At 42.6% G+C, this 23,802-nt stretch overlaps 2 protein-coding genes across 2 annotated transcripts in view; both read left to right on the forward strand.

Moving 5' to 3' along the window:
- The window catches only part of TXNRD1 (thioredoxin reductase 1), a 124,544-nt gene that overhangs the window by 36,746 nt on the left and 63,996 nt on the right, over nt 1-23,802 (forward strand). The window contains exon 3 of the mRNA XM_007952399.2: nt 6,853-6,962. Within this exon, the coding sequence (XP_007950590.2) occupies nt 6,853-6,962 (110 nt within the window). The remainder of the gene's footprint in view (nt 1-6,852; nt 6,963-23,802) is intronic.
- Nucleotides 19,321-20,418, forward strand: EID3 (EP300 interacting inhibitor of differentiation 3). The gene has a single exon (XM_007952398.1). The coding sequence runs from the start codon at nt 19,321-19,323 to the stop codon at nt 20,416-20,418; it is 1,098 nt and encodes a 365-aa protein (XP_007950589.1).

Raw genomic sequence — 23,802 nt, forward strand, 5'->3', positions numbered from 1 at the left:
ATTCTTAACTTCTTGGAACCTCAGTTTTCAATTCTGTAATATGGGTAAAATACTTGGATGATTTTGAGAATTATCTGAGAATATATGGGAGACACTTCTGAATCCCAAGGCCCATTACATATTGAATCCAACCTGTCTATCATTTTATTTCTTTTTATGCTTCTGAGTCCCCATGTAAAAACATATCATTTTTTCCCTACTGCTGAGTCTTGGTACATACTGCTCAAGGAAGTCTCTGTTGGTTTCCTGGAGGAAGACATGTTTGAACTAAGATTTGAAGACTAATTGGGAGTTAATTTGGTAAGGAAGGCCTGCAAGAGAATGCCAGGCAAAAGAAATCATCTGAGCAAAGCCCTCTGGGTGGAGGGAACACAGTGATTGAAAGAAATTTAAAGGCTGGGTCACAGTGATCAAGGGGAGGTTTGGGTGAGATAGAGAGAGAGACTACAGAGAGCCTTGTAGAAAGACAATGAGGAAGCTGAGAGGCTGTTACTTTATTCTGTAGTCAGTGATAGAACCTGGATTTGACTTCAAAGGCTATGCTACATAATAGATGTATTATGTTCAAAGGACTTTGCTTCTGTAATTATCCCCTTTCACTCCTGCTTACCAAATTTCCCTCCACGGAAAATTGGAAAAATTTCCTCCACGGAAAATTGGAAAAATTTCCTCCACCAGATTATCCCCTCAGCATAAAAACATTCTAGAGTAATTTTCTTCTTAAACAAAAACAAAACAAAACAAATCCAAAACACTTTCTTTGTTCCTACATCTCTTTTCAGTTACTGTCCCATTTTATAAGCAAAACTCCTTGAAAGTGTTGGCTATATTTACTATCTCCACTTCCTCATTTTCTGTTCCTTGTTGAACCCTCTCTGATTAGGCTTTTTTCTCTCCCATTATTTTGATAAAAATCAGCAGTGACCTCCATGACTTAGTTCTTATCTTGCAAGATTTCTCAGCAGCACTTGATGTAGTTGATCTTCCTCCTTCTTGGAATACTTCACTGGCTTCTGAGACACCAGACTCTTGTTTTCCTCCTACCTTTCCCTAGCTCCTTCTCTGGATTCTTTGCTAGATTCTTCTCCTTTGTAGTTTGAATGTCCCAGGTCTCAGTCCTGAACTAGATTCACTTCTCTAAATGTACTTACTCCCTGGATAATTTTATCTAGTCCCATATCATTCATATTTGGTTACTAAATTTTTAGTGCTAGCCCTGACTTCTCCCCTGTGCTCCAAATTTTATATCCAACTGCCTACTCAACATCTACCTTTGGATACCTAGTAGATCTCTCAAACCACACTACTGATTTATCCCAAACTGTTGATTTCCACTCTCATCTTTCTTCCTCCCCCCTGAATATTCCCCTTTTCATTAAAGACTGTCACCTCTTCCAGGTTAACAAGGCCAGAAGTCTCTAGTCATTATTGACTCTTCTCTTTTCCTAACATCCCTCATTCTATCCACCAGCAAAGCCAATTAGGTCTGTCTTCAGAACACATCTTCTCACATCACTAGGCCAACCTTCATCACCTGTAGCTTACACCACTACAGTAACTTCCTAACAAGTCTATGCCTCCACTCTAACCCTTCATACCCTTAGACTGTTCTTCACATAGCAGAGCAAGCCTTTAAAAATATAAATCAGATAATTTCCCTCCCTTATCTTGACCCTCTGGCTTCCTATCTCATTTACAATGAAATCCAAAATCTAAACTATAGCCTTTGGAATTCAACCCCTGGCTACTCCTGTGACCTCACTGCCATTTCGTCCTTTCTCACTGTGCTTTAGACACACTGATTCCTTTGCAGATTCTTGGACAGGTCAAGCAGGCTCTCAGTTTAGTGCTTTAGTATTTATTGTTCCCTCTACTTAGAAAGATACTCTCTGTAAATACTCTCTTGGTTTGCTTCCTCATTTCACTCTGGTCTCTGCTCAAGTGTCACATTTTTAATCTTTCCTAACCACTCTACCCTATTTTACTCTTCTTCAGTGTACACGAAACTTTTTTTTTTTTTTTTAATTAGGATTTGGGTGAAGATTTACAGAGTAAATTCACTTTTCATACAGCAGTTCACATATACTTTGTCTCATGTCATTGACCAAAATTTACAATGCAGCAGCTCCCCTCCCACTTCCTCCCCATAGTTACCTCCTCCCAGTGTCCATCCCTTCATACTCTTCTGCACCCTGAGCTATCTCCCAGTGCATAAGCAGCCCTTCCTTCTCCCATGATTGTTCTCTCCAGGGCGGTACACGGAACTTTTTCAAAATTTTTGTTTTCTGTGAAGGAGAGTTTGGTGAAATGAATTCTTCACGTGGCCTTTTGCTCTGGTTCTTTGGATAAACAGCTTTAAAGATTTTCCCCCTAAGTCCTGAGGAGTTACGTTTGCCCTAGTTTTCTATCCCAGAGGGTTTGTAACTTTTGTCCAGGTTGACATTTCCTGAGTAAATTGTGAACAATTTGGTTTTCATACTTTTTGTCTGGTCTTGGGCTGTGTGACCTGCCCTGTGATTGGTATGTATCTAGCAGGGATTGGTCAATAGGTTATGCAAATGAGGTGAGCTGTAGTCTACTACGCAGATAGAGTATCTGTGACCTACTGAGAAGGATTGGTCAGTTTGTGACCCTTAGTGGGAGTGTCATACCTTGAAATTGACCAGGAATTTGTGTATTTAAGCAGCCAGCACCACAGAGGTCTTTTCAGGCAGAAAGAAGCAGGAAGAGAAGCAGAAGGAAGAAAAAAGTAGCAGAAAAAGAAAGAAAGCAAGGAACCTGCTTCAGGAGCTGTGATGCTGAAAGTGGCAACAGCCTGAAAGGGGCCCAGCAGTAGTTGGTAATAACAGACAGCAGGGCTGTTCTGAAGGGGCTGAGAGGAGCTGTCCTGAGAGGACCAAGAGGAGGCCTGCATAGCTAAATGAGCTGAGAGAGCGGTCCTACACTGAAGAAGGGAGATTATGCCTACAGCTTCCTGATCCTGAGCCTGTTGATCCTGGTCCCAAGTTGTACCCTATCACTTTCTTAATATACCACTTAGCTGTAAATATAATCTGAGCTTTCTGTGGCCATTGCAGTGGATTATTGAACCTGGCAGTGAAGTAGAGAATCCTTGGGAGGGAGGGATGGTGTCAGAATTGGTAAAAAAAAAAAAAACATTGTAGAGTGGAGGTTATATCTGACCTCCACCTCATAGGGATCAGCTTTGGGCTAATCCCTGACATTATCCCTCTGAAGTTAGATAGGTTCTGAGGCTACTGCTATTCCTACTGTTTTACAGGGAGCAAGCAGTGAGATGGAGTGGTGACTCTAGGGTGGGGGTGCCTAGAATCATGGGATTATGTGGATGGCTAGATCTAAAAAGACTAAGGGCCTTACCATGTCAGTACAAATGAGGAGTTTGGACTTTATCTTGAGGGTCTGTGAGAATATATCAAATCTCTTTCTCCGACACCAGTTATATGGATGAATGCAGTGTTTTCTGCTTCTGTTTTGACACCAGCTGCACTTGTAGCACTTCTTAACCCTAACCACCCAGAGCTAGGTCACACCTCACAAATTAAAGGGCACAGTTCTCCAAACTGTGGGCTCAGTGTGCCCAAGATCTCAGATATCAGTTGCAAGCTTGGGATTCCAGACAACACCCTCACTTCTGACCTGCTGGCTATACATTTGGGTAGTTTACCTCCTCAGGATTCCAGCTGAAAGCCTGACGGTCCTTGGCCTCCTCATTTCTGACCTGCTGGCTGCCAGTACTCCCTGAGGCTCCATAATTTGCTAGAATGCTTCACAGAACTCAGGGAAAGCAGTATACTTATGATTACATTTTTGTTACAGCAAAAATTTCCTTTTTCCATTAACCAGTAACTAAATAGAACTACTGAGTTCTAGTCTGTATTTCGTGACAAGGTAAAACACTTGGGTCCCCTTAACAGCAATAAGAATGGTTTAAAGAAGTGAAGAATGTATTTAAAAATGGTGATTCTTTTTTAATTTAATTTTTTACTTTGTTAGAACAAATATATGAACTAGTCAAGGAGTTTTGCTATAATTTGCTCACTTATGTGAAGTGAAAAAGCCTTACCCAGCTTTTTCTGGTACGTTGTTAGAAAATACTAACCGTGGAAACGCTGGCTTGCTGGCTTGCCTGTCCATCCAGGCGCTTTCTCAGGAAAGGCTGTTTGAAATCAGTCCTTATCACTTGCTGTTAGTACATTATTTCAATTTAAATGATTTTAAAATCCCTCTCTTTCCTAAGACATGCTTTTGAAAGAACTGCCGTGTCGGGAAGGTGTCAGCTTAGCATCTTCATGTGTGCTTGCATGTGCATTCAGAAGGCAAGCAGCTCACCCATGCCTGCAGTTTGAGCCTTGGAAGGGGCTCACAGGAGCGGCTGTGGTTCAGAGAAGGTGTCGCTGCTTGCAGCCCCAAGGATTCTGCAACCCTTACAGCTGAGTATGCTCCTGAGTACAGCATTATCCAAAGACGTGGGAAAGACATTCATTCATCTAACAAATATTGGTAGCACCACCTAGTGCAAGGTGCTGAGTAAGAATCCCAGCAGGAGAAGGCAGTATTAGAGTCCATGGCTCACTTCCACAGCTGCAGGTGGCAGTGCATGGCTGGGTAGTTAAATGTATTATCAGTTTGGGTTGAGGCAAAACCTGAGTGCGATAAACAGGAAGTACTCCAAGGGGGAATTTATGTGTTGGTGATAATATATCATCACTTCTGGGGATTAGTCAGAATGGACTAGACATTTCTTTAAAATGCCTAGTAACTTCCTTTAGGGAATTGCCAAATTGACTAATCCATTACTTTAACGTAATGGATCCCAAACATTACTGTTCACGAAAACTCTGATGCCCAGGCCACACCCCTACCAAGTACACCAGAATGTCTGCAGCTCGGCTGCCTTATTTTTAAAAGATGCTCACGTGATTCTAAGGGCAGCAAAGTTCTGGAGCAACCGCTTTAGGGCGTTGAGTTCAGCTTTTGGCTCAGTTAAACACACACATACATTTTGGTTCTGGTTCTAAGCATTTCTTAAACTGCTTTTGCTCCTTTCCTGCGTCGGAGACCTCTGTGAGCAGGCAGAGGGTATGGTGTCACCCAGTTAAGAGATCTCACTTTGCCAAACTGATTAGTGTAGGATTAGCGTAGGTTGCCAGGGCTGCACGAGGAGTGGATTTTTGCTTTGTCATTCTGACTTTGGCTGCTTGCCTGCCGGCTCAGAGAAAGGCGTGGTTTCTCGCTGCTAGAAACCAGCAACCCTTTCACCTCAGTTCGCTTCAGTCCTGCGTTTGCTTCCGAGACGAAGGTGAGCCTGCTTGTGAGGAAGAACCTGACGTCTGACCGCTCGCATACATGTAAGCTCTGCGGTAATTGAAAACAGACAAAGCGCCACGCCTGTGGAAGTGAGCACGTTGGGGACTGTTTGCTTGCAGTGTGAGCTTTGTGCCTGCTCGTGCATTATGAATCTAGAGTAGGGCGATGAGGCTTTTTCTCAGGCAGGTGAGCTGGGCAGCGTTCAGGGATGTTCCACCCGGGTCAGTTAAACGCTTCAGCATATGGTAGGTGAGACTGGCGCCTGTCTGTTCATGGTTTCCTTCCTCTTGCAAATCTTTGCGGAGACAGTTTTTAGAATATCTGAGAAAATGGGCTTTTGTATTTCTGAGTACACGACTTTTGAAATGGAGATTATAATCTAATGACTAGATTGGCAGATCTTGGACAATATTAAGAAAATGTAAATATATAAGAATGCCTTTCCAAGGAATTTTTACATCATTTAATCCAGAAAAATTGAGAGGCTGGCAAAACATGTCATCTCCATGTTTTACAAGTGGGGAAAGCAAGGCTGGGAAAGGTCAAGTGACTTGCCCAGTCTGACACAGATCAGGAAGTGGGCAGCTGAAACAGCAGTCCGGTGGTTATTATCTCAGGGTATCGGGCAGTGCTGGGTAGTGGGTAAAGAGCGTCAACCTGCCCCGCGCCGCCTAGCTTTGCGTCCTGCTTGTGCTGTTTCCTAACTAGCTTGGTGATCTTGGGCATGTTACATACCTTTTCTGTGCCTTAGTTAACCTATTTATGAAATGGATTAGGGGCCTGAAAATACCTACTTCAAAAGGCTAGTTGTGAAGATTAACTGTTAATATATACAAAGCACAGTGGAAGGGTTAGCTGCTTTTATCATTATTGCCAACATTTATATGCTTGAGTGTTGATCTAGTCTCATGAATGGGCCTGATGTCAGTGTAACTGGATTCTATTTTTAATTCTGTCACTGACTCATTCTCTGAGTTCACCTTTTGTAATAGTGGGTCTATTAATACTTGGTCTCAGCTAGAATTTTCATTTACTGATGTATCAAAGTTCTTAAATACAAGCACCCTTAAATGGGCAGAGTGTAATTTTGCCTCATGGTCTCAAATTTCAAGAAAACATTTTAGTATTCGATTTAGATGCAGAGTTCAAAGACAAATTAAATGAGGCGGCGTTCTGTGAAAGCTGAGGGAATTCTGTCTTAAGTTCTTACTGGAAAAAGAGGACGTTTAATTTTGGCAGAGACTTGCTATAATTTATCCCTGACCAGAGCGCTGACGTTTATAGCTAGCCTTGAGGCCATATTTTCAGTTAATTTAGGGATTAGTCCAGAATCCAAGTCTGATTGTGGGTTTTAGTCCTGATCGAGATGGAGCAAGTCCTGCTAATTTGCAAGGGCTTCATCGCGCTGCCCGAGGGCACACAGCCGGGAAGGCCCCGGGCCCCGGAAGCCCCGCCCCGCCGCGGTTCCCGCCGCCGGCGGCGGAAGAAAGACTTTACAGCCTCCACTCTGCTTTTGTGCTACAGCGGATGGGCAGGGCCTGGAAAGAGCGCTCTCGGCATTGACCCCCGAAACCGAAGTGCCGGTGGTGTTTGTGAAACGGAGAGAGATAGGCGGCCATGATCAGACCTTGAAGGTAGGAGATATTAACGTTTCTTTTATCGCCTAAACCAGGAATGAATTCAACGAGCCCAACGTGGTGGCAGCCTTCCTCTTCAAAGCAGTGTTATGTGGACAAACCTGTAACATCCTTAGACTTTAGCAAAGAAACACTTGTGGAGTAACTAACGTGTTAATCCAGGTTGATCAGACAATGGGTTAATTTCAAAACGGGAAGCTTGAAGTGGGAATACGTAACTATTTTCATCTTTTAAAATCAGTTTTTAAAATGCCCCTTTCTCCCGGGTCTCCTCTTCCTTTTCCTCTCTGTCCCTCTCCAACCAAAACCAAACCCATTGCCCTCCAGCCTAGTCCACTCGTATCTATCCAGTAACACAGTGTTGAACCGCCCTATAGGGTTCCCAAGGCTGTAATCTTTACGGAAAGACATATCTTTCTCCTTTAGAGCGGGAGGCCAACCCACCAGCCACCTCCGACCTTTTGGTTAGTGGCTGAGCGCTTATCCACTGCGCCACCAAGTTTCCTCTCGCCTCTCAATCTAAGTAACTTAAATAATTTTGTGGCTGTATTAACTTCTGAATTTGAGTTGTTTAGAGACTGATAGTCGGAACCCTCTGGAGGGCACCTAGTAACAGGGATATACTGAAGAAAGGGGGTGGGGAAATTCTTACCTTCCTCATCAGGTCTCCTCTATCACTTCTCTTTAATTCCGGGGGTGGGCCCAGGCTTCACTGAAGAAGGCTACCAGAAAACTCCCGGGGTGAGTACATTTCCCTTCAGGCCTCTCTTTTTTTTGTTGTTATCTCAGAGCTAACAAGTGAGGGAAGGGAAAAGGGGACACGAAATTTTCCTTTCGGTTCTTGGAGTGATGGAAATCCTCTCTTAGGGACATCACTGGTGAGTATAAACTGCGTGGAGGCTAGAAGCTTGTTTAAGCCTAGATTAGTGAGTGAGGCTCTCCATCATGTGTGATTGGTTACCGGGTTAGAAAGTTTGAGTTCTTACCTATTTGTAAATTTTAAGAACTGGAGCTCATACATGAACATTGCCTTCTTAGCAATAAACCTAAGGCCTGAGTTAAATGTAAAAATATATTTAGGTGTGTGCACTTTTAGGAAATTATTAACAATTAACGTACATTTGCATTCACTATTCTAAAAGAATCTTATCTTTCGAAGAATGGGTATGGGGAATGGAACACTTCAAAGACAAATAGCAAGTGAATGGAAAATAATGAACGAGGATAAGACTAGCTTTATTGAAAATATATTGTGTTACTTAGACCTTTAGTTTGCAAGTAAAATGAGACAAAAGTCTATTAATATCCCTTCCTGGTTATTCTGTTCTCTCTACCTGTGTCATCCATTTACACTTAAAAGTTAAACAGGCATTTGATCTTTATATACGTCTACTGATGCTCCTGGTTAACATCTATGGGACTCAAAAGAATCACTTTTTATAAGCTTTAGAACCCACTTTATTAATATGATTTGATGTTTTCCATGTGATCATAGTTAATTTCAGCTATTTAATGAGGTGCAGTACCATGAATGAAAAGCTTACCACCAAGGCATGCTTAAAACAAAAATCACTTAGCAAATCTCTTTTAAGTAAATTTACCACTTTGCTATTTATAATTTCATTTACTTTTGTTTCTTATGAGTGCTAAGAAATAGAAGAAGAGATACAACAGGCTAAATACTACTGGTTTGAAGGGTTTGTGGATTTCTAGCTACTTGTTACCCACATTTGGTGATAAATCTTTAGGGATCTTTAGGTGTGAGTGGAGAAATCAGTGAAGTGGGTACCTACAAAAGTAGCATTATAATCCTGAGGGTCATTCCTTTACATTTAAAAAAAATGTAAGACTTCATTCTTTAATTGCAGCATAAGCAAATAATGGAGAGCAAACTCTTTAAAATACTCCCTTGTCTTTTCTTCTATGAATATCGCCTTTCCTTTCTCCATTTTCCCCTTCCTTTCTATAAACAGCAACAGGAAAACCCACCCTGCTTTCACTCAGGCCTCAAAGAGGTAGTGAGACTCCTAATGGGAGCATCTGGGGAGCCTAGATGACTACCTAAAGAATGAAGGCTTTAAGGAAATGGGTTTTTTTAAAGAAAGTGTAGAAGCCTCTAGGGTGCTTGTTAAACTTGCACACCTGGGCTTTACCTGAGTTGTTGTTGAATACACCCTCTTTATTTTCTTATTTAAAAATATCCCCCCCCCCCCCCCCCGGGTAATTCTTACAAATATCAAATTTGGGACTGCTTTCCTGTATAGGCATAGTTTGGTTAAGATCAGTTGATAAAATAATTAGAATTGGGGAAAACAAACAAAGGAGGACTCTAATACCCAAATACTTGACTTAGTTGCTTTTATTGGGATACATGCCTGCACTTCCTGATGTGATTGTATGCTCAAGATTTAGGGAGTCTTGGTAAGCCCATGGGAACTCTGGTGGGATACTGTCTAAGGCCTTTGATTATTAACCAGAAGGCTGGCGTTTCAAATCCACCAGCCACTCTTCACAAGGAAGGTTGGGCAATCTACTTCCGTAGTGATACTGCCTGAGAAGCCCGAGGAGGGGTCGCTATGAGTCAGGTCGACTCGATGGCACATGACAACAACAACAGCAAGCCCATGTGAACCTTGGTATTCCCAGCATAGTTTGAAAACAGCAAATGGTAACTCATCAGGGTTATAACACTTCAGACTTGCATGAAAGAATAGAGAAATATGCGGCGTGTGGCCAGAGCTTGTGTGTCCATGTGTCAAATTGGACCTGGGGAGCTGCTGAATTCTACGAACTGTGAATAGAGGTGCTATTGCTCGAAGACATCTGACTTTCATCAACATCGTAGTTTTGAAGCCCAAGATTACAAACAGTCTTATAATCTGGTACGTAGATCAGTGTCTCCAGGATTCCAGTTTTAAAACCACTTGTATAAATGTCCAATGATGGTTGAGAGGAAAAAGCAAACTGAATGAAAAAGTCTTTGTTGGAATACTAAGTGCTGGACAGAGTTAACACATTAGTCAAACAAAAAAACCAAACTCACTGCCATCGATTCTACTCATAGCGACCCCTCCTTGGGTGTCTGAGGTGGTGTCGCTATGGAAGTAGATTGTCCAGTCTTCTTCAGAGGAGTGGCTGGTGGGTTTGAACCGCCAGCCTTCTGGTTAGCAGTCAAAGGCCTTAGGCACTAAGCCCACGGAGCTCCTAAGGTGTTTGTAGTTTGAGGTATATTGTCTTGAAAAACTGCCTTAAAAATGGCAACACTAAATTTAGATAATGTCAGTAGTAGGAGAGATTGTAGAACACAGTGCGTGGTTCTCATCGAAATGAATTGTGCAGGCAGTTGCAGTAGGAACTTAGATGTGATCATATATAGACAGGTTCAGTTGTCTACCATTCCAGCCCAGGGAGGCAGATACCAAAAATGCTGATCATCTTTCCTCCTTTCAAGCCTAACTTCTAAAGTTACTAGAAACCAGGCTGTTAGTGAATACACATCAGGAAACAAGCAGTAATTGAATAACTTTCCAACCATCCCCTTTTTCAGTACTCTACCAGACTCCCAAAACTAACAGAAGACTGGGTTTCTTTTGATTCTTTGTGATAATGCTGTTTCCTGGGGGGATTAGTAGTATAGCTGCCCTTGCTCTGGTTTAGGGTTGAGACCTGATATGAAGGAAGTAAACAGCCTCCCTTGGATGGTGCCTGTTTGATGGTTAACTAGTGTGGCTGCTCACCAAAAGGTTAGAGGTTTGAGTTACCTAGAGGCGGCTCAGAAGAAAGGTCTGGTGATCTCCATTAGCTGGAAAATCAGCCACTGAGCATCCTGTGGAGCACAGCTCTACTCTGACAGTCACGGGATTGACTCGGACTCGGCCCAGCAGCACCTGGATGTGGTGGTGATCGCTTGCCTCAGTGAGAATTTGAACTTTTGGGGGTAATGACCACAAACAAAATTTGAAGAGTAGGCTGTTAGGATAGTGAATGAATTTATCTGGAATGGATAACAGTGAAATTTTAGTGGTTGAATCTAGGTTGAAATCCAGTACTCCCTTCTCCCACCTCAACCAAGTGACATCACAGATCTCTTTGCTGTGTATCTGCTCTTTCACAGCAGTGCCACTATTCTTTTGGTGGGCCAGGCTTCCGATTTTCTGCTGCCTTTCCTATCTATATTCACTTACCAGGACTCGACTTTTTCCCATACATCTGCCCACTGCCTCTATTAACCTTTGCTGGAGGATTTCAGGTGCTCATTTCCTCTTGCCTAAACCATTTTGGGGGAGCTCTGGTAGCATAGTGGCTAAGGCACTTGACTGCTAACCAGAAGGCTGGCGGTTCAAACCCACCAGCCACTCCTCGGAAGGAAGATGGGGCAATCTACTTCTGTAGTGATACTGCCTCGGAAACTCAAGGAGGGGTCGCTATGAGTCGGGTCTGACTCGAGGGCACATAACAACAACAACAAACCATTTTGGCAGCCTCTAACTGGTCTCCCACTTTTGATCTCCCTCCCCGCCTTTCCAGTCCCTCTGTTGCCAGAGTCGTCTTCCTGATTGCTGCTTCCCTGGCCTAGATCTGAATCCAAGTAAAGTGTACATTCCTTAGCTTGGTATTCTGTGCCCTCTAGGGTCTGGCCCCCAACCTGCTTTTCTGGTTCTCCCCCGCTCAGCTCCCTTCCTTATTGGAGGCTCCTGGCGCTGTTGTAGCTACAGTCCGGGAATTGCCCTCCCTTATTTTGTTCTCGGTTTTAATTCCTGACTTCTTTTCCTGCCCAAACCCACTTTTTCATCTGATGTTCAGAGTATAAGGTCAGGTTTGACCGGTCCTTCCCTCCTCTGTTCCACTGTAGCCTTCCCACAGATCCTTATCTCTGCTAGAGGAGGAATCTTGCCAGGGATAATTTTTTGGCTTACATGTCAAGGGTGGATAACTAGTGTGAATTTTTGTATCTGTAGTCCTAGCTCTGTAGTAGAGTTCAGCAGATAGTTAAGTGAACATGCCTATTATGTGAGTAGCTGCCTTTGAATGCTTATCATATGCTAGACTCTAAATGCTGTAATACTTAATTGGGAGAATCATCACACCAGTCCTATGAAGGAGATAGTATCCAGTTTTACAGATGTGAAAATGGAGGCAGCATGTCCAGGATTACACAGCTAGTTAAGTGGCAGAACCAGAACTGGAATCCAGGCCTGCCTGTGTGCCAAGCTCACAGTAGCGGACTCACATTTCTGGCACTCACCTTTGTTACTGCTGTTGGAATGCGGGCCTGCGCTCCCTGATAGAATTGTATGCTTGTGATTAGGGCGATGCCCATGTGAATCTTGGTATTCCTAGCATAGTGTTGGCATATCGTAGGCATTTGTTCACTAGCTGCTTGCTGAATTGAAGTACATTCCTCTGTGCCAACTAAATTGTACATTCCTTTAGGACAAGAACAAGAACCTGTTGCCATCAAGTTAGTTACAAGTCAGCAAGGGCAGAACAGGGTTTACCCCATAGGGCTTCAAGGCTGTAATCTTTACAGAAGCAGACTGCTACATCTTTTTCCCACATAGCACCTCATAGGTTTGAACCACTGACCTTTCAGTTAGCAGCTGAGCACTTAACCACTGTGCCATCAGAGCTTCTTGTAGCAGTAGTGATCCCATCTTAAAAACAAGGAAACTAGAGACTGAAAGTTTAAGCAACCTGCCTAAGATCATTCTGGTAGTTAATAAATTAGAATTTGAGCCCCATGTTTATCTCCTTGCAGGGTTATTTCAGAGACTTAATTTAAAAATAGAGATCTGCCTTCATCAATAACAGTGTCCTTTAATACTAGGAAGCAAAACAGCAAATACATGCAGACACACAAGCATAGCCTTAAAGGATATTAAAATGAAACAGACAAATCAAACTAGGACTTTTACCACATCTCTTCAGAGCTCAGTATTAACAGTCCCTTCATAGGATGTGGTGAAAAAGCTGCTGTAAAAGAAAGGAAAGTGAAGGGAGGTAGCATGGGTAGGGTGGGTGTATCTAGTTAGAGAGCAGAATTCAAACCTAACTGGTTCCTGGATTTGACTCAAAAGAGCTTTTAAAAAATCTACTTGTTGCAGGTTAGTTTTGCAATAAAATCCCACTGGAAAAGATCGTAGACGCTGTGTGACATTTCTTAGTTGGCTGTAGAGAGACCTGCAGCATAATGTTTGTGCTGAGTCCAAAGGGTTGTAGGAAAGAGCTTAAGACTGTGCCCAGTCAATGAATTTGAACTCCTAAAAAAAGGTCTGCAAAATAATACAGGAGAAAAACCCGAAGAGAAGAAAGGAAGTGGAGGGCCACATTATGCCCTGGGCAGCAGCTCCTGAAAGAGTGGGTGAGCGCGGGAGCCAGAGGAAATGGTGTATGTTGTTCCTTCTTTTTAAGCTTCATTTAAATAATCGTAGGAATTATACCTAGAGCTGGAATGCTCCTTAGAAGCCAGAATGACCAGACTTCGTCTCACCTACTTTGGTCATGTTGTCAGAGGCACCATTCCCTGGAGAAGGATACCATGCTTGGTAAAGCGGAGGCTCAGCAAAAAAGGGGAAGGCCCTCAGTGAGAGGGGTTGACACAGTGGCTGCAACAATGGGCTCAGGTGCAGCAAGGATTACGGGGTTGGTGCAGGACCACACAGTGTTTCGTTCATAGGGTCACTGAGTTGGAGCTGACTAGATGGCCAACAACAACAGGAATTACACCTTAGATTAGAAAATCACACCTTCAAGTTAGTTGTTTCTTTTAGGGAAAAGTTTTTTTTAATACATAAAGGTTCTTTTGGAAAAATCAGTACAAATTCTTCAGTTGTATAAGTTTTATTTTAATGGTCTTGTCCTTGTTTCCACATGTATATGTTTTACATGGTTGCAAATATAGAGTCATTCACTTTCATTATAAATCAGAATACCTTTGTATCTGATAAATTTTGGGGAAAAAAAGGGAGAATGTAAAAATCTCTGAGTAGATGGTAGAAGTGAAGATGTGTATATGCAAAAGTGCATGTGTATGAATAAAGAGGAGGAGAGAACATGCTAGGTAGAGTAGTGTGTCTGAATCCTTTGTTTGCCTCTAAAGTTAACATTTCTGTTTAGCGAATGCCTTATTTTGGCAATAGGAAATAGTTTGCTGTTACTTGTAAACTTAGCAGATAGGCAAACTACCAAGGAAATAAAATTGGTGTGGTATTGTAGAGAACATTGAGCTGTTAGTGATTTACAGGTTCACAAGCATAGAAATCCTATTCTTTAAATGATTGTTGTTGTTGTTGTGTGCCATCGAGTCGGCCCCGACTCATAGCGACCCCTCCTTGGGTTTCCGAGGCAGTATCACTACGGAAGTAGGAATGCCCAACCATCCTTTCGAGGAGTGGCTAGAGGAAGATTATTAGACTTGAGATTTACTTTGTAGTAGTATCTAAAACCCTGTGCTCTAAAGACAGATAAACAAGACAGACTGCAATACAGTTAAGACTGAGGATGATCTAAGTTACTTGTTCTTGGTGTCAGGGACCTAGCATAGAATGAATTCAGCCCTGGAAATCACAGCTTAGTAATGACATACTTGCCTTGATGTGTTTTGTGGCTCTGAGCAAATTGTGTGGGCTGTTAACTCCTGAGAAATCCCTGTAAATGCTATTACTAATACTTTCTAAGGAGCTCTGGTAGCAAAGTGCCTAAGGCACTTGACTGCTCACCAGTAGGCTGGCGGTTCAAACCCACCAGCCACTCCTCGGAAGGAAGGTTGGGCAATCCTACTTCCGTAGTGATACTGCCTACTGGGAAACCCAAGGAGGGGTCGCTATGAGTCTGGCCGACTGATGGCAAACAACAACAACAACAACATAGCCACTCCTAGGAAGGAAGGTTGGGCAATCTACTTCCATAGTGATACCCCACCTTAGAAACCCAAGGAGGGGTTGCTATGAGTCAAGCCAACTCAATGGCAAATAACAACAATATTTTCTAAGTAGGTTGAGAGAATTAGTTTATTTTTCTGAAGCATTTTGAAATTCTAAGATGAAAGTCTCTGTATGGAGCAAATTGGTGTTAGCCTGTTTTCCCTCCTCTGAGCCAGGAGAAAGAAGAATACTTTTGGGTGGGAAGGCTGACTTCTATTTTGGAGGTTTTCTTTTTCTTTCTTCTTTTTTTTTTTTTTTTTAAATAAATTGCCTTTATTGAATTTAAAGTAGATATTAGAAGGATGGAAAGGAAACCTCAACTCCCAAGAATATGGTCAACAAAGAGCAAGTATTTTTGGTTTTGAAGTTTTGAAATTCTTAACTATAGGTTTTTAACCTAAGATTTAAAACAGATGTAACCTTTGTTTTATAATTGCCAGACTTGAGGGAAAATATGGCTGTTTAATGATCCTGAGTCCCAACTATATTTTTCTTTGATTTTTCTTTTATTCCAGAGTGGGATAAAGCTGACTCTTTCTGAAAAGCAGTCAAATTTTACTTGTTGTAGGTAGGATCTATTACTTTCCACTAGTCTGTGAACTTAATTTTTGCTCCCATAGTGCTAGGGCAGAAAACTCCAGATACAAAATGTTCTGTTGTGGTAGGGGAAAAGAGACCCCAGATTCAAACAGGTTCAATAGAGACACTTTTATTAAACCTTAGACAGGACAAAGATGAAACAAAGACAATCATCCAGCATGAGGGAAACCATCAAAATGTACGCAGAAAACGGAATGGAGTCAGCTGAGTCATGGCCGTGGGGCTAAGTATATACGATTAGAAACAGGAAATCATCACAGAATCATAATGGGTGGCACATCATTATTGCGGGTAGGCCTACAGAAACAGGGAAGGGACCATGATTAGGATTTGTGCATAACTGAAGATAGAAAGGGTTACAGGATTGGTTCTGAGCCTTGACAGCCTAACTAGGTGGTGGTCTGGATGTGACTTTTGACCATGCGACTTGAGTCATAGCCACAAAGTGGGTACAAAATAATAACAGGACCCCAACCATTATTTAATTAGAAAAGGACACACCCAGGCAAGTTCCTAGTTCTTTGTGTGAACATAATCTACTTTGAACCACGCTTTTCCTGAGGACAAACTGCCCCCCCCCCAGGTTTGTCCTGGAAGTGTCTATGTACAGCCACCATGTTGGTTTAAAGGTGAGAAAGAACTCAAATGGCGTCTGAACTTGGGTCAAAACTAAAAATGGAGTTAGGGCTCCCCTGTGAACTGCAGCCTTCCACAACCCAAGTGCTTCAGAATTAAAGCTCTAATCAACTGTAGAGACCCTTTTATTAAGACTGAAACAGGAAGAAGACAAAAACAGTCATCCTGATGAGGGAGACTGTCAGCATGTGCCCAGTACAAAGGCCGATGGAATCCTCTGAACATAGCCATGGTGTTCATTATACACTGTAGGCAACAAAGAAAATCATAAGATTGTGATTGGTGGCTGGTCAGCTCATCAATTTGATAGGTGCGACTACAGAAAGGAAGCGGAGGAAGGAAACATAAGGATACATGTAAATTATAGGTTAAAAGGTTACAGGAATTGATTCTGGGGTTTTAATTACTTGGTTATGTGGTGATAAGGAGCTCTGGTGGTGCAGTGGTTAAGGCATTTGCTGCTAACCTCAAGGTTTGAACACAAGCTGCTCTGCAGGAGAAAAGATGAGGCTGTCTGGTTTGGTAAACATTTACAGTGTTGGAAACATGGGGCGTTCTACTCTGTCCTATAGGGTCGCTGTGCATCAGAATCGACTCGATGACATTGGGCTTTTTTTTCATGGTATGTGGTGGTTGTGTATGACTCTTGATCATGTGCCCCTGTGACTCTTGATCATGCGACCCTAAGTCATAGTCACAAGGTGGTTACAAGACAATACCAGAACCCCAACATTTAGCTAAACTGGATAAATGCATCTGAATGGCTGTTTTTGGTAAATCATTACAGGACTGCCCAGGCAAGCTCCCTAGTTCTTTGTATAAACACTTTCCTACTTTCAACTGCATTCTTCCTGAGGGCAAGCTGCTCCTCCCTGGGCTTGCCAGGATTTGTCTAAAAGCATACCCATATTGTTGATGTAACATAAAGAACTCAAATGGGGTCTGAATTTATGTCGAGAGTCAGAATGGAGTTAGCGCTCTTGTTGTAGACAGCAGCCTTCTACAAATCAAGTGCTTTAGAATTTAAGCTCTTATCCATGTAACTTCCAATGGGTGCTGGAACAACAGTTTTTAATCAACATGCATTTATTCATTCAATGCATACTTGAGTACCTCCATGTGAAAATTGCTATGCCTGGAAGATATAAAAAGAAGTTCTTTAAATGAAAGAAAACAAAGTTCTTGCTTTTGAGAAGCTAACAGTCTGTAAGGGAGCTCTGGTAGCGTAGTGCCTAAGGCACTTGATTGCTAACCAGAAGGCTGGCGGTTCAAACCCATCAGCCACTCCTCGGAAGGAAGATGGGGCAATCTACTTCGGTAGTGATACTGCCTCAGAAACCCAAGGAGGCGTTGCTATGAGTCGAGTCCGACTCATAGCAACAACAGCAACAACAGTCTGTAATAGGGAAGAGATAAACATAAATAACCACAATGTTTTTGACAAATGCTTTGTTCCTGAATCACCTCCACTTACAAAGTAATTGTGGACAAATAGTGGTACCATAAGGATTTTTGGAGTCACCTAATACTAGGTTTTGGGAGCTCTGGTAGCATAGTGCCTAAGGCACTTGACTGCTAACCAGAAGGCTGGTGGTTCAAACCCACCAGCCACTCCTCGGAAGGAAGGTTGGGCAATCCTACTTCTGTAGTGCTACTGCCTCGGAAACCCAAGGAGGGGTGGCTATGAGCCGGGCCGACTCGGGCCGACTCGATGGCAAATAACAACAACAACAATACTAGGTTTTAGTGTTCATGCATTGGCAAGAAACTTTATGCTGATAGCATCTAGGGAACCATTCTGGATGCTGGTTTACTTCCTTGTTTCTTAAAGCCAGCAATTGACTGGTAGGTGGAGTGTGGTTCTGGTTTTTTTTGAAGGGCAAATTCAGTGTGCATAGTCTCTTTAAAAACAAAATGAATTCCTTCCCATGTGAATTTCCAGTGCCTCCATTGACCAGCTGGGTGAATTTTCCACTGCATATTAGTTAGCCAATATACAGCATTCTCTTTTTTATCCTTATAATAGATTGTGCTTAAAATCTTCATAATTTGGTGTGCCTTTTGTTGTCATTGTGTGCAGTGGAGTTTGTAGCGACCCTATATGACTGAGAAGAACTGCTTCATAAGGTGTCCTAGGTTGTAATCTTTATGGCAGGGAGTCCTGGTGGTGCAGTGGTTAAAGCGTTTGGCTGCTAACCGAAAGACTCTTTTGAACCAGTAGGAGGGAGTCTGCTTCTGTGTTCCGACCCATGAGTCAGAAGTGACTCCATGGCAATGTGTTTTGTTGTTGTTGTCTCTCAGCAGCTAGTGGGTTCTAGCCACTGACCTTTTGGGTTAGCACCCGATTAACCATGTTGCCACGAGGCCCCTTGCTTACCTTTTAGGTATTTACTATCTATGTAGAGTGGGTAGCCTTTAGCAAGCTTACCCCCAAACAGCTATTTATCAGAGAACCACCTATGAATTCGTTTGCCCTTGGGTGGTGGAAAACCTCCTCTCTTGAGTAATGGTCCACCCCCATAGCTACCTGAGGGGTAGGGTTGGTGGAGATTTGGCTTTTGAGGGCCCGTGAAGATAATTAACCCAATTTACATCTGTATGGTATCTTCACCAACTTCCAAACCCCCTCCTTGCAAATGAGCCCTGAGAGTTGAGCCTTTTAGAGATCCCTGGCTTCACAAGCAATTTTAATTCAGCCAATCTTTTAGGCTGTTTTTTTTCCATTTTTTTATTTTGAAAAAAAAAAAAAAAAAAAAGAGACCTTTTAATCATTGTATTTAAGAAAAATGTAGGTCGACCTAACCGCAGTGTATCGCAGTAACTTTTAAAATGCTGATCATCGGTCCCCCCAAAAATTTTGTCACAGGAAGTTCCAGAAGTACTTCTTTTCAAGTTGCTATACTCCTAGTAAACACAAAATACAAGTCTGCCCGTTGAGCACGTAGTTAAGCATGTGGCTGGCCAGGGTTATCTCGTGGCGTTCTGCGCCAGGCTGCAGGCTTGCTTGCGAATGCTGGCCTTGCTCTGTGCCCGCGTGCAGAGCGGTGACGTCAGCGGCTGTGTGAGCCTAGAAGGAGGGCCGGAGCGGGCCGTTAGTACGCATTGGTCGTGGTCCTCTTCCGCTCTAACTGCCAGCTTCTGTTAACACCGTCGTCAGAAACGTGAAGGCAGTTAGCTAAGTGCCATCTGTTGCTGACATGTCTGATGAAAAAGATTCTCTGAGGGGAAGCGAAGGAAAAAGACAGGAGCCAGTCCTGACCATCACTGGCAGTAAGTACCCTCAGAAGCGTCTGGATGAGGAACCGATGAAGGTGGAGGTGACGGTGGGGGTGGATAGCTGCTCTGAAGACCTCAGCTTTGGGGAGGTACGCATAGATCCATTCCTCCTAGGGCATGTGGCTGATGAAGAGAAATGTAGAAATATCCGCAGGCAGTACCGGCAGCTCATATATAACGTTCAACAGCAACGTGATGACATAGTAAACACAGCGAACGAGACATTGACAGAGGCGCTGGAAGAAGCAAACGTCCTCTTTGATGGAGTAAGCCGAACAAGAGAAGCAGTTCTCGATGCCCAGTTTCTCGTTTTGGCTTCTGATTTGGGTAAAGAAAAAGCAAAGCAGTTAAACTCTGATATGAGCTTTTTTAATCAAGTAACATTTTGTGACTTTCTGTTTACATTTGTGGGTCTCAATAGGCTGGAAAAGGGATATGAAGCGTTAGGCGACCGTGATAATAGCGTAGCTCGTTCCTTCTGGGAGACAATACAAAAGGAAGCAATGTCCTGGACATTGCGAGCTGAAAATTTCCACTTCATTTTTGGGTCAGTCAAGTCAGAGCCTTCTGCACCAAAGCCACGACAACGGCAGAGAGTTCGCAAAATGGAAGAAAATGGAGATATGCCTACAAAGTTGAGGAAGATGGACCTGAGTAGTAACCAAGAGGCGACAGAAAAAGCGGTAGAAAGAATCTTGGGATTGTTGCAGACCTACTTTAAAAAGTATCCTGATACTCCTGTGTCATATTTTGAGTTTGTGGTTGATCCAAACTCCTTCTCTCGCACTGTGGAGAATATATTTTATGTTTCTTTCATCATAAGGGATGGTTTTGCAAGGATAAGCCTTGACCAAGACAGGTTGCCAATATTAGAGCCAATTAATACTAACCAAATGGATGAGGAGAATGATCCCAGTTTCCACGGCAGGAAACAAGGAGTTATATCTTTGAGTTTACAGGACTGGAAAAATATTGTGGCAACTTTTGAAATTTCAGAGGCTATGATCACAAACTCGTAATAAAGATTTTTGTCCTTAAAATCCAAATAGAAGCATGTATTGTACCTTGTAAAGTGAAAAAATACATTTTCAAGGTCAAAAATTGTTTTACTCTGTAATGTTTTTTTTCTTAGAAGTTTATAAAGTTGTCATGATCCTTTCTTAAAGCAAACTCACGAGTTCATGGGAAAGTGTTTTCTTAAATACCATTTAAGACCATGTTAATAAGTTCTGATTTCATGAAACATGTTTGGTAATAGAACAGCCAGTTACGATGCTCTGTGATACGTGTTTTGCTTCCTCTGCCACTGGGAGCTCAGGGAACATAAGGGACTCTTGCTCTTAAGCAGGGTGGGGGAAGAGGGGGTGAGAAATTGTTTGTCCAGACCTTGCAGAACAGTGAGTATGCAGTGTTAAGACTGTGGAAAAAATAAATTCAGTTAACATGGTTTATTACAGAAACGGTTTGGTATATCTATGAGTGGTATCCCTATTCTAAACAATTTCCCCTGTGACTGGACTCAGAAGTAAGGGTGTCTCTACTGTGGTAAGCAGGGCATCACCTAAATGCTGAAAGAGGGGTAGGAATTAGAGAACAATGTACAGGCAAAAATCTTTCAACATTCAGTTACAGGCTTTATTTACTTAGTTAAATATTTTTTCTTCTCTAGCTCCTAGTTTTCACTTGTAATTTCAAGTACACACAGTACTATTCAGAATCAGTGGTGTTCCTCATGTAACAGCTTTGAATATTTGTTGCCATTTTATTCTGCATTTCTTAGTAGGTCTTGGAAGTGCCTGGGAGGCAGTGTGGTTAAATCCCTGTTTAAGTGGAAACAAGTGATTCATTTATCCAAATGTTTTTCAGTTGGTATATATATCTTTTTGTTGCCTGCATTTGAAGAATATCAATTACAGTGTTATTTGGAGATTGCTATTGAAAATATGGGTCATTAAGAAAACAGTTTTTGAAGGTGCAGTGACCATACCATAAGGTGCTTTTCCTGATCCCTGTAGGAGCCCAATTTTTGGTAGTTGTGGAATTTTGCCATTAAACATCTATTATTTGGTAAATGTATCTGTTATGCATAGCAGGAGTTAATAAACCTTTAACACAATGATCCTGATTCAGATGTGGTATAGGGATGGGAAATCCATAGACTAAAAGATTGAGGAGGAGGGATTTTATTTATGTGTGCGTGGAAGAAGCTTCTTTACTAGGATAGTGGAAATTTTTAGCAAAATCAGAACTTTTAATTATTTTATGCATGGGTTCATTTGTCATATCCAGCAACACCAACTAATGAGAGAATGTGAACTAGCCCATGCCCTAAATATGGCAGGGCAGAGGCTGCTGCCATCACAGGAATTGTAACTGTGGCATCAGGAATTCATTCAGAAGCTACTAATGCATTGTAGGAAGAAGTGGGCTGCTTTGTCCAGCCCTGGCAGCAGTTGGAACACAGAGGGTATTTTTAAGTTTGCTAGTTTGGCAACTGCTGAGTGGCACATTGCACCTGCATTTTCAAACTTGGTTGTTTTGGTTCTTTAGTGCACTTGAATAGAAAATAACACAAGTGGAAGGTCTTAACAAACAGGGATTTAGACTCTTAGACTGTTAAGGAGGCTAGAAGTCCAAATTCAAAGTGCCAGCTTTAGGGCTGGGTGAAAGCCCCCTGACCTTGGGCTCCAGCTCTGCCTCTTGCTCCCAGCCCACTGAAGCTGGAGGCTTCTTTTAACTTAGGCAGCTGCTGGCTGCTGAGGCTGCCAAACCCAAGGTCAACAAGTAAAATGGCTCAGTCCCAAGATTAGCAAGCAACATGGCAGGCCACTAGTTCAAGTCTGGAAATAGCCTCAATCAGTAGACAACATGGCAGGCTGCTGAATGAAGACTCTGCTACATGCAGAGTTCAGACATGCCAAAAAGGTAAAGACTCCTCAAAGCTGTCTTATATACTGGAAGCAGACCACATCCATAAGGCTGCTCACAGCAGATTCTGCCATGGATTTGATTATCAGTCTTATCATGGGTAATAACTACATCCAGCTGCCCAGCCACTCAAAACCAGGCCCAGTCAAGTTGATATGTAACTACCTTAACTACCACATTGGTTTTCATCTTAGCTTTAATGGGCTGGTGGCCTTTATAAATGATGGGACATAACTGGAACATGATAGTGCTATTTGTACCTGCGCTAGATATCCCTTGATAGTGTTGTAAGATGTCATCATCTGAGGCAACAAGCTTGACTTTGTTAATTCTTTAATCAACAAGTTGAAGCCACTGATAAACATGTAGACAAAGGTTCATACCCACTGTTGGTAATTGAGCCAATCAGTTATGGATCCTGCTGGGGAACTAATTAGAAGTTTTGTAGTATCTTGGGTGTCAGCTCCATGTCATGAAGGGATTGTCTCTCCACAGTACCTGCTCAGCCTTGCTACTAATATTTGCTGATGTGACAACAACAGTACCAAAGAGAGTGTCACAGGTACATCTGTAGATGATGCCGCTTCAGTGCTACTGAGCTCAGCACTTCCAGCAGCAACATCTTTTTGGTATAAGGTGGCTATAGCCCCCCTGGCAGTTCCATTGAGGCTTACTGTGGTGATTGCCTGCCTAGCACTTCTTCATCCCCGTGGCTAGTAATGCTTCATGAAGCCTGTGGTAGTTAAGGTTGTGTGTCAACTTGGCTGGACCTGGTTGAGTGGCTGGGTAGCTGATGGTAATTATTCCTCATGATGAGACTGGCAATCAGCTCCATAGTGGGATACTACCATAAGCAGCTGAGTAGCTGCTTTAAGGATGTGGTCTGCTTCCCATATATAAGAAGCAGCTTTGGGAATGGTCTATAGCTTTTTGGCACACTTGAACCCTGCATGTAGCCAACTCTTCATTTCAGTAGTCTGCCATGCTCTGCTAATCTTGGGACTTTCAATGGACTTGAATTAATGGTAGGCTGTGTGGTTTGGTAACACTGGACTGTGCATTTTTACTTGTCGACCCTGGGTTTGTTAGCCTCAGCAGCCAGCACCTGCCTGAGTGAAGAAATGCCTCTAGCTTCAGTGGGCCGGGAGCAGGAGGCAGAACTGAAGCCCAAGGTTGAGGGGCTTTCACCCACCCCCTAGAGCCTGGCACTTTGAACTCGGACTTAAAGCCTCCAAACTGTAAGAGAATAAACTTCTGTTTGTTAAAGCCATCCCATCTGTGGTATATCTCCTGTCAGAGCAGCATTAGAGGTAACCAAAACAAAGCCTATCTATGGTGGCACATAAAAACAAAAGGTCGGGTGTTATTTTGTGAATCTGGCTATGTATGCTGTGTTGGATTGGGTTCTCTAGAGAAACACAAAAACCAGCAAAGTATATATATATATATATATTTATAGAGAGAGAAAGAGAGAG

The sequence above is a fragment of the Orycteropus afer genome, unplaced genomic scaffold (genome assembly GCF_000298275.1).
Source record: "Orycteropus afer afer isolate SDZICR_OR568_19922 unplaced genomic scaffold, OryAfe1.0 scaffold00334, whole genome shotgun sequence".
NCBI lineage: Eukaryota > Metazoa > Chordata > Mammalia > Tubulidentata > Orycteropodidae > Orycteropus > Orycteropus afer.